The following is a 10,453-nucleotide window of genomic DNA, read 5'->3' on the forward strand; positions in this document are numbered from 1 at the left end:
ATTCCCTCTTTTTTGTAGAGCCGTTTGCAAAAATACAGATGAAAAAAAGGAAATAATTGAGGCAAAAAGTAAGGAACAGAGCAAACCAAAAAGCAGAATTATGTAAAAGACATTTTTCAGTTAGCAATTTATACTCTGAACAAATTTTTGGTCAATAATACACCAAAGACAAAAAGTAGATTCATCATGATTGATGAATCAAATAACCAACCCACCTATCAGCATGTTAAAGAATATCATAAGATGCAGAATCTAACAGTCCTAAAATTGATTAATTAATTAATGTCATGACTGCAGTACTGTGCAAAAGTCTCACCCCTCATTTATTTATATTTTTCTTCCAAGGAGCCAGACTTTTGTCATTCTTTAAGTAATCTTGAGCAAAACTTGAAGGTTTTCTGAAGACGCATGTTTCTGCTGCTTGTTAAAATCACTTACCTATTGGGACAAACCAGTGTTATGTTGACACAAGCTACTTATCAAAGCACCAATTTTAAATTGCACCTTTAAGGGTTTTTTGTTTTCCTTTCTTTTTTGTGGTTTAGCCATTTGTAATCCTTACTGTTCAATTTGGAAGCACTTTTTAAAAACAGTTTGGACTGAAGAAGAAGTAGTCAGGCTTCTGGGGGAGACAAGGCATTTATTAGAAGTCCATTTCCTGAATAATACCAACAATGTTTCACACAAAGTCTGGCAATGTTTCAGTATTTTCACTTCCCAAGATCAACATTACAAATGAACAACAAGTATGGCACATTTAAATAGACACCATCACCTGTGAGGGGGATTAATTAAGACATTCAAACAAAGTTTCAAATGAAGACTCTCATTCTGCTGAGTGCATCTATACTGTAATTATACTTTCTAAAACGAGACAGTTCACTCACTGCACAGGACTTCATACGTCTGCGACACATTTGTTTGGGTAGAGAGGAAGGAAAATGGTACATGAACATTTACAAAATGGTTAAGAAATACAGTTCACGCATATACATTTGGAGAGTGGCAGTCAAATACAGTTCATCTAAAAGGTAAAAAGCTAGTCTCACATGTCATGTGCAGTTTCCTTCAGGCTTGTAAATGTAAAGCAACAGCTTCCCATTCAATCAAATGGTCCAATGACATTGAAGTCCCATTTGTGTTCCTATAATGCTTGGTGCATCCGTTTCTATTGATGAGAAAAGCATCCTGAAAGAACTGGATAGTGAGCCACCTTTAAAGACTGGAATTTCATAATCAGCCCCATTGATTGCCAGCAGTGCCAGCAGTCCCAGCAGCATCGCCAGTCCCTCGTCACCCATCAATGTGGAAGAAAAACCCCCCCCAAAACAATAAAACACTAGAATTGCAAAAAAGGTGGGGGCAAAATAAGAGGAGAGGTCATCACGAAGTCATCTGTCTACGCACTTTGTTAAGCATGTCCTGTAAGCTGAAGTTGGCTAAAGGAGGTAATGAGGTTATAATGGCCCCTCTCCTCATCTGTCAGCTCCATGTTTCCAGGCCTGACCACCACCACAACATTAATGCCGGCTTCTTCTGCAGCTTTGGCCTCTGCAATGACAAATGCAGTCACGTTAAAAAAAAAAAGTACACAGTTTTTTGCCCTTAACAGAATATTATTATCAAGACGTGACAATAAACAGAAGTGGCCAATAGGAGTCTCTTTGAAGACGGGTGTCAGACGGATTCAAAACCTCAACACAAAACGACTACTTTGAACATTTCAGTGTTTCACAAAGCCTCACTTTGCCGATCACTGCCTTCGTCCCACCGATCTATTCATCCTGGTAGTCTTTATGTTATCTTACTAGCAGACAAACACCAGACCAAACGGAGAATATTATCATTGCTAACATACTTACCCCGGGTGACGTCTGTCAGGAATGTGATTTCCTCAGGCTGACAGCCAATCCTCTCTGCAATTCTCTCATAGCTCTTTGCGTCCACTTTAGCCCCTATACTGGTGTCAAAGTGACCGTCAAATAACTGAAAAGAAAAAAAAAAATCAAACCATCAGATTAGACAATATCAATAACAAAAACAACAAGAGCTTACAATTTGTTTTAGCCATTAACAGCTCCTCCAATACAAAAATGTTACCTTCTTATAAAAAAATAATAAACAAAATTAAATAAAATAAAAATAGAAACTATGTGTAAGCAAAGGTTGTGTTTGCACTAAAGTAGGAAAGGGGAACAAACTTCTAGAAGATCTCCTTCAACAGAGTATCCAAATAGAAGTTTCTGTGCCTCCACGCTTCCAGAAGAGTAGATGTAGACTTTCAGGCCACGTGCTCTCCATGTTCTGATAGATGGAACTACATCCTGATAGACCCTGATTTTAAAAAGGGATGGGGGAAAAAAAGCAGCTTATTATTATGTTTTTGTGGGGTGGCGGTGGCGGTGGCGGGTTATCTCTACTTCTGACAAACAAACCAAATTATGACCCAAACCCGAGTAAAAGCGTATATGAATTTCAAAAGTGAGGAAAATGATCAGTGTACTTACTCGCCTTTGATTCTCCCAGATGCATAAGCTGACCTCCACATGTGACCCTGAAACTGTTTGAGCGCTGTGGACTTCCTGTCTGCTGCCATCTGCCACAGAACATTTTCTACTACTTCCCTAATGGCCTTCTCCTCATCTGTGTGAACTGTCTGGTCCACAGTGTGCACAGGACACGCCCGGTTCTGTTTCATGTCCTCTTCAATCTGCCGTGACAGTCAGCCTTTTTGTTAAAAGAGCACTAAGGGATGTTCCCTGATTTACTTGGTGGATTAAAACAGGTATGTCAATATTCATTAAAAAAAAAAAAAAGGCAAGCAATTCAGAAAATAAAGGATAGAAGCTGAATATGTAAGAATTCTTCAGTACCCAAATAAAGGTTTTCCCTCCTTTGTTCACTAGCTGCTGATAAATAACAAACTGCATTCCTGCCAGGCTGAGTAACAGCCTGGATTTCATTCTTCCAGTAGGGAATCACACTTAAAAACATGTTTGCTAGCTACCTGTTTCTTTAGTAGATGAACATCTTGTTTGCACTCGTCTTCTTCCCAGTGAGTGGACAGGTAATCCTCAAGATGCTCTTTGATGTACGGAAAAAGGATATCCTAGAAATGAAAATATGGACACGTGACAGCAAAAATAAATAAATAAAACATAAAACCCACACTAGAGCCTGAGTGATTTGTCAGCAGATCGAGATCACCTATCTGCCAATCCGTATTTATAGCAGCGAATAAATTTTAATTTTAATAACAGAAACTACAGAAGAGATGGGAGAAACATCCTTCAACCAGAGTTGATGTCCATAGTTTGTCCACCAGGGGGCCTTACAAAGACTTACAAACAAACAACAACCAGCTGATCCGAGCAGTCAGGCAGCATACATGAGTAAATAAATAACAACATACAACAAATGTTAGAGAAATGTGATTGTTTCCCGTGTTGGAAAGCCGATGAACTTGAAAATGGGATTGTTAAATCACCATGTTGTTCTTAGAGATCTTATGCTTAGGCTCTAATTCAGTCTCTCTAGTTGGAAAATACCAACAGAACAATGTTTATTGATTCCTGTTTTAAAAGCCTTTTCCTTCATTTATGGTACAGCTGTTGTGTCTGTTTGCACAGACATTTGCCTACCCAGAGAAGAGTTTTTTTTAACCTACGCAAATGTGGTTCAATGTAGCTCTTGAAAAACCCAACAGTGTGTAGCTCAATGTTGATGAGCATTGTGAATGGTGACTTCACATGTCCATGTCTATTTCTAACGCACTTCCGTATTCTAAGACACAAAGCAAAGAGGCTTCCATGAAAGTAAAAACATTACATGAAACTGCTAATTACAACACTTCTTGTGTGACATGAACGCAGCGTTAGGTGTGTTCGTTGTCAAACGGTATTTCTGGTTATATAAAGCAAATATAGACATTTGTAGAAGCAAATCAATAAAATTGCATTATATTCAGGAGATAGAGAGACCCTGTGAAGTTTTGTTGGTTTAGATGTGTGCTACCGGTGACAGGCAGCTGTTAGCATAGCCGCACAACCGTGCAGACTTCGTTTGCATTTCACGCTGCTTACCTTCACAAATGTAATCGGTGTGGTGGTGCCTTCAATGTCGAGCAGCAGGGCACTACTGCAGGCAGGAATAGAAACAGTGGCCATTTTTACTGGGTGAGTCTGCAACGGCTCTTGTTAGCTGACGTTAGCTTACTAATTAGCAGCACCGCGGTGGAAGAACCAGGCTGGACCCGGTCCTCGCTGTTTTTACAAGACTAACAGATCAAGCAGACTACAGATTATGCACGCGCTAACAAATATATCTGGTGGTAAGCCACTAACTAGCAATCACTTCACAGCTAACAAACAGGGCAGTAATATGCACACATGGCCAGCTCCGTCAGTTCAGACTCCACGCCAGTAGGCGGCGGTACCTTAATAATGAACAACAAGTAAAACAACAATAAGAATTTGTTTATTTGTTTAAAACGTTATTTAAAATCGATATTCCAACACTCAGTTTACTTGTCTGTGCCATTTTATTAAATGAAAGCATGTTTTGCATTTGGTATTATTTATTGGTTAACATTTATGTCAGTATAAAGAAACGTGCGAAGACAACAGGGGACTATTTTATATGAAAGTGTTTTATTTGTCCTACAACAGCAATACTGAAACTATGCCAGAGCAACACTGTAATGCAGAGGTAGTAGTATAAGGTACACCTGTTAACTGATCATTAACACAAATATCTAATTAGCCAAGTAAGTAAACTAAAATTTTATTTGTATAGCCCCTTTCAAGATAAAAAATTACAGGGCTATAAAAGGGCTATCTTAAATAAACCAAACATGAGTGAACAAAGGTGAATAAGTCTGCACAGAGCTGATGAGCTGATTTTAAGTCTCTATGAAACTTTTCAACTCATATACACTTTCACCAGTCTTATAACTAAATACTGTGATGGTGGTCTTGAGTTTGACATGTAATGAATCAGCTATTATTGTAATGTTTTAATGTAGTTAGTACTGTAAAACTAAAATAGGACTTGTTGTACATTTTCTATTTTATAGCCACAAGTTTGGTTAATATGTTATTACAACACATCTCTTTTTTGAAAAGCATCTCCAAACTTAAAGGCTGGACAGGAACAATTCAATTTATTGGTGACACTTACATAGTGCAAGTAAAATTCCATCACCATTAAATGTTTAGAAGTATTCATCTTCAAGATCATGATGAAGGGTCAGAGTGTATCTTTACACTTTCTGTGAGGATATTTTAAGTAATAAGTAATATATGATGTAGTGTCTTTTTGTTTTGTTTCAATTTCACTAACATGAATGTGGAAGTGTAAAGAGTGTGCAGCACAAGAGACTACAAGATCTCAGTTATTGAAGCACTGCAGGTTAAACCACGGCCACTTTGGCCACAGACACCCTTATCCATGCACATGTTTAAACTTTCCATGCACCTTTAAAGCTTGAAATGCACTCCAAAGTTACCTATGTAGATCACATGTTGATCAGACATTGCAGAGATCAGTAGATTCCTGGCAGGGTGATTAAAGACAAGCTTTTCATTGCTGATTTCAAAAGAAGGTGGCCAGCTCTCTTTTCTGAGCGTGAGATATTGTTATCATTATATTGTCTTGATTACTCCATTAAAAAAATAAATAAATAAAAAATTGTAAAGTGTTCAAATTTTTCATGAATATTCACCCAGAGCTGGAAATTGCAATTTTCAAATTGGATCTGCAGTTAAGAAAGCGCACCACTCCCACTTCTGATTATTTCACATTGTTTTAACTAAAATGAATCAGAAAATAAAAATGCATTTCATGGATTTCATTGTTGTTATTATTTTCCTACATCATATTGTTGTGGTCCACCAAATACTTTTTTCACATTTTACTGTAATTCTTAAATGTTTGCAGGTGGAAGCAGAGTTTGCCTGCATCACCACTGTCCTACATCCAAATTCATGCAGCAGCTAGAATTCTGTGCGGGTTATTTTTGGGTGCTATAACTTTTGGTGTTTCTTCCTGTTATTCTTTTTATAATAACCTTTTCTCACAAGATTTTGTTTACAAAGTAAGTAGATTTGGAAAAATCTCCCTAAACCTAAGATTTAAACTGTTTAAAGTGATACTTTCAGCTGCAGAAACTATTAAAAGTTTTGGGTATTGTGGACTTTTCAGTGATTACTTTTTGTGTTTCTTACTGTAGTTGTTTTTTTACTAGTGTTGTTTACTGCATAATACAACAATAATCTTACACATCGCCCTCTTCTTTGCGGCAGTAAGATGCCATTTAAACTAAAAGAGCTTGTGTACTGAAGGTGCTAATTGTTTATCTCAGTGACGACCCAGAAACCCTCATAAAGGAGAACATGATAAGTTTAGTGGCCTCTGCTTTCCACAAATTTGCTTTGTGGAAGCAAAGAGAATGTTTTTGCAGGTTTGTGTTCTGGCTAAAGATTAATTTCTTTTTATTTTGAGAACAACCATTAGGGAATGCACCAGGTCCAGAACCCACAGACAAACTTGAAAATGTTGGGCTAATCATTGAAAGTGTTGAAGTGCTCCATGACCTTGGTAACATTGCAATTCCAGTTGCCATTTTGTTTGGCCTCATTTACTCACTGGTCTTGAGCTACAGTTGAGCTACTTGAGTTCAGACAAGAAATTGCAAGAAAACAGAGGAGCACTGAAAGACTGTTAAGTGTAACTTTGAAATGGAACTGCAGAACACTTGGAACAAGGGTTTTTGTCCGCAACCATCAACAGAACTGGAATGTTTTTGATCCAGACATTGAGCTACTAATGGTCTTTGGAAACTATGTCTGAATATGTTTTAGCAGCTTTCAAATTGTTCATATGAGGTTTTTGTTTTATGTCAGTCAGGGAAGGGGGAAAAATAAAAATGGCGTCATGTCTGGGTGAGTTGCAGTGCTTCTCCAGCAGCTCTAGGTATCCTCCCCCATGTGGAGCCATATTAGCCCAACTATTCTCCACACCTGTTGGCAATTCAGCTGACGGTATTTAAGACCAGCGCTCTCAGTGAGTCTTCACCAGAATGTCTGCTAACATTAGCTAGTGCTGGGCCTTCAATTTGTGTACTTGTCGTTATTCATTCTTGTTGCGTTAACTTATCGTTTCTTGTGTCAAAGTACCTCTCAGACCATTCACTCATCTGTGCAGTTCCTCACCTACCTTTTCATTGCTGGTCACTCCGTCATTCAGATAACCTGCTCCACCTGCCTGCCCCCCCTGCTGTCACCTCTGGTCTTGGAACACTGTGGAACTCTGAACTCTCTGGATCACAGCCAAACGGACACTCACCCCGAACCCGCTGGCAGTTTCCCCCCCACGCTTCCTCCGACCTGCTCACAAGTAAGGCAGAAACTTGTTTCCACCTGTTTACTTGTCTTACCTCCTCCTAAATACAGTTAAATAACTTAATAGAACTAAATTCATGTTTTTATGCATTAATTAACACATTTAAGCATTTTTTTTTAGGAGGGGGTACTTTAATTAGGTCATTGCAGAGTGTACAGCCTGTAAGGGTTTTATAAAGAATGAGTTCTGCTGTGGGCCTCTCATTGCCTGTTTGTGGAAATAACAAATGATGAACTAAAGCCATGTCTTGACATTTTAAATTCTTAATTTATCTGATTATGTCATGATTAACATGGATGACATTTTTATTTCTCATAGCTGAGCTGGTGAGTCCAGTCAGTCTACGTCAGATGGTCGTCACAAATTTGAGGAACCAGCCTTTAAGCAGCAGCCATTTGGACTCTATAAACAATCAAATCCTCTCCCTTTACCATGACCTGGTTACGGGGTCCAAGGAGTTTCCTCATATTGCAGTCAGGGGATTGTTTCACTCAGAGCAGATGACGACAACTTTTACTGCTGTGCTGAAAAGTCAGAGGGAGAACACCACTCCATCTCCTTCTACAAGCTCACCAGCTGGTATGATGGTGCTGCCTGCAGGGTGCCACTTACATTCTCAGATCCTGACTCCTGTACTTCCAGACAAGGTGGATATTTATGCACTGAATACAGACCGGAGGAACTGTGTCCACACCTTGGTGACGGCCTCATCGTCACTAGAGTAATCTCTGCTCTTGATCGCACAGAAGACAGTGAGATGACAAACCACTGGAGAGTCACGGACTACAGCTCAGAGGCAGAGTTATCATGTCGGAGTTCTGCCAGTTTCTAAAGACGTTTAGACAGGGTGCGAAGAGAGAGGCTACAGAGGACGAGAGCAGGAGCCCCACTCCACCAAGGAAACTGAAGCCTTCCCTGGAGAACTTATTTTCTCAAGACTCTTTAAGTTTTAAGACTTTGGCATTGATTCCATCAACTGCGTTGGACATATGGCAGGGCTGTGACTGGATGTTGAACCAGGGACATCTATTGTAGAGCCAACTGTAAATCGGTGCAAAATGAAGTAAGGATCCATAAAGACAGTGCCAAGTGGATCGGCAAGAATCAAGAAAGTGGTGAGGAATAAGTAATGTTTAATGTTGTCTCTAAAATGTCCCAAAATGTTAGAAAACATCTTTAAATTTTAACTTTTATTGTTGCTTTTCCGCTTTTTGCTTTTAAAAGTCAGAAGGGGAAAAAAGAGAAACCACACAAAAGAATTTCTCTCATTAAATTACACTGATTTTTTTTTTTATATTTTTTTTTATTAAAGATGCCAGCTTTTCATTTTTCATTTCCGGTTCTGGTCTCTTCACTGTGCTGTGCTCCACCACTCCTGCAACCTAGAACTGGTCTAGTAACTTGTGTCTTACAGTAACATAAGTGCTACATAGGGGCTTTAGCTGTCTAGCTCAAATTTCTCTCTACGATGTAGGGTTTGGATTTTCTCTCCTAAACTGATCGTCTGGCAGTCTCCGCCGGTCGATCTGCCTGAGTGTATGTTTTTCTGTTTTGTTTTGGCTCCCCTGCCTTCTCCTGTATGTGTGTTTTCCAGTGTGCCAGTTTATGGGCGTCATCAGGCCAGAAGGTCTTTCCCACGCTGAAGCCAGCCACACCTGTCTTTCATCTAGATTCCAGGTGCTGCTGATCACTTTCGCAAAGTGGTTACTAAACTGTTTGACTGAGCTTGAGTCAACGCTGGATCGTTCAGTTATCGAGTTAGTTATTTGGGTCCTGTTCTCACCACGCACCTTGACATAAATAATAAACACTTTGGTTTAGAAACTGCATTTTGTGTTTAGTTGTGTTATCATTGTCTAATATTTAAATTTGTTCAATGATCTGAAACACTTTTTTTTTTTTTTTACACCAATGTATGGACGTAGAAGTTCTGTTCAAAAACCATCAACAGAATCATTCCAACAATGTGAACCTGAAGCTGTCACTGCAACTCTACTAATGCCCAGTTTGTAACAACAGACATGATGCCTCATGCTACAAAACAGCCCTAAGAGATGCAGTTAAATGTGGCCTCAAAGTCCAAAAAACCGCACACATATCATACAGTTGGGCAAACTTGTCGACACTGTTCTTCAGAGGATAAAGTGCTGGTGCCGTGTTCCACCACCAGACTTCCAAACTATGTTGCAGAGATGTGCAAACCAGGAAAGCACAAGAGCCTTAAGGCCATTTTCAGAACTTTTTTAAATTGTAATTCTAAGAATCGTTTGGCACATGGTGTTTTGGAAATGTAAATAATGATCAAATGATAACTACAACAGCGGCATTAATAATAATGTTACTAAGAGTTATAGACCTTAATTTCTTCTAAATCTGTGTGTAGAACACCAACAGATTCATTAAAATATACATGAATCACTGACTTGTGAGACTGTTTCAGTTTCTTTAGTTATATCTCCTCCTGTTTTTTTGCTTTAATGATGCAGGCTTACACTATCATCACTTTCTCCACTTCACCTTGAGGTAAACTTGCTTTGCAAAGAGTAGTAGAAGCATGGCACTATATGGATGATTCAGAGTCTCTAACAAACACAGTGGCATGAACAAAATTTGCACAGGTTTTCTGTAATTCTGTGTGCGCTTGTGTTTTTTGCTCAGGATAACAACGTTTCCATACACATACTGAACGAGGCCCAATGTTTGTTTGGTTTTTTTTTTTGGTTTTTTTTGTGGTTTTTTTCACAGAAAAACTGGATCTATGTAGTTCTGCCTGTATTTTCTTCACATGGCTACACTGCTACAATTACACAATTTTAATGGTTTAACCAGCTATAGTGGGAATAGTGCCATCCACCTTGGAAGATGATGGCCAATTCAAAGTTTTTATATTTTGTGTTTATTGGTTGTTGGAATGTTCAGAGAATCCCCTGACCACATTATTGAGGCTTACAGATACAGTGACATCTGTATGTACACAGCTGTGCTACAGTGCAGTTATGTGGAGCCTCAGCAAAGATGAATACTGTCAGAAACATCAGTTTTATTACTTCAC

General features: G+C 38.9%; 1 protein-coding gene and 1 long non-coding RNA gene across 3 annotated transcripts; one reads left to right on the plus strand and one right to left on the minus strand.

The window, feature by feature from the left end:
* Window positions 1-620: 620 nt before the first annotated feature.
* On the minus strand, window positions 621-7,322 carry LOC113025407 (enolase-phosphatase E1). 2 transcript variants are annotated; one of them, XM_026173110.1, is made up of 6 exons: window positions 7,216-7,322; window positions 3,008-3,109; window positions 2,508-2,710; window positions 2,202-2,334; window positions 1,863-1,986; window positions 621-1,551 (listed from the first exon to the last, which is right to left on the minus strand). In XM_026173110.1, the coding sequence occupies exons 3-6, from the start codon at window positions 2,696-2,698 to the stop codon at window positions 1,412-1,414; spliced, it is 588 nt and encodes a 195-aa protein (XP_026028895.1). In that variant the 5' UTR covers window positions 2,699-2,710; window positions 3,008-3,109; window positions 7,216-7,322; the 3' UTR covers window positions 621-1,411. The 2 variants fall into 2 exon arrangements, with proteins under 2 accessions (XP_026028895.1, XP_026028894.1); XM_026173109.1 differs by lacking the exon at window positions 7,216-7,322 and adding an exon at window positions 4,083-4,430.
* LOC113025408 (uncharacterized) lies at window positions 6,839-8,573 on the plus strand. The gene is made up of 3 exons (XR_003272790.1): window positions 6,839-7,062; window positions 7,246-7,395; window positions 7,720-8,573. It is a non-coding gene; the product is annotated as an uncharacterized LOC113025408 (long non-coding RNA).
* The last annotated feature ends 1,880 nt before the right edge of the window (window positions 8,574-10,453 follow it).

The sequence above is a fragment of the Astatotilapia calliptera genome, chromosome 7 (assembly GCF_900246225.1).
Source record: "Astatotilapia calliptera chromosome 7, fAstCal1.2, whole genome shotgun sequence".
NCBI classification, from domain to species: Eukaryota; Metazoa; Chordata; class Actinopteri; order Cichliformes; family Cichlidae; genus Astatotilapia; species Astatotilapia calliptera.

Excerpts from the sequence above, each read along its gene's own strand:
- LOC113025407 (XM_026173109.1), bottom strand. The coding sequence starts at position 4,166 with ATGGCCACTGTTTCTATTCCTGCCTGCAGTAGTGCCCTGCTGCTCGAC. Across the intron at positions 1,987-2,201 it reads TTGAAGGAGATCTTCTAGAA|TTATTTGACGGTCACTTTGA; the intron begins GTTTGTTCCCCT and ends TTTTCTTTTCAG. Across the intron at positions 1,552-1,862 it reads CCTGACAGACGTCACCCGGG|AGGCCAAAGCTGCAGAAGAA; the intron begins GTAAGTATGTTA and ends TTGTCATTGCAG.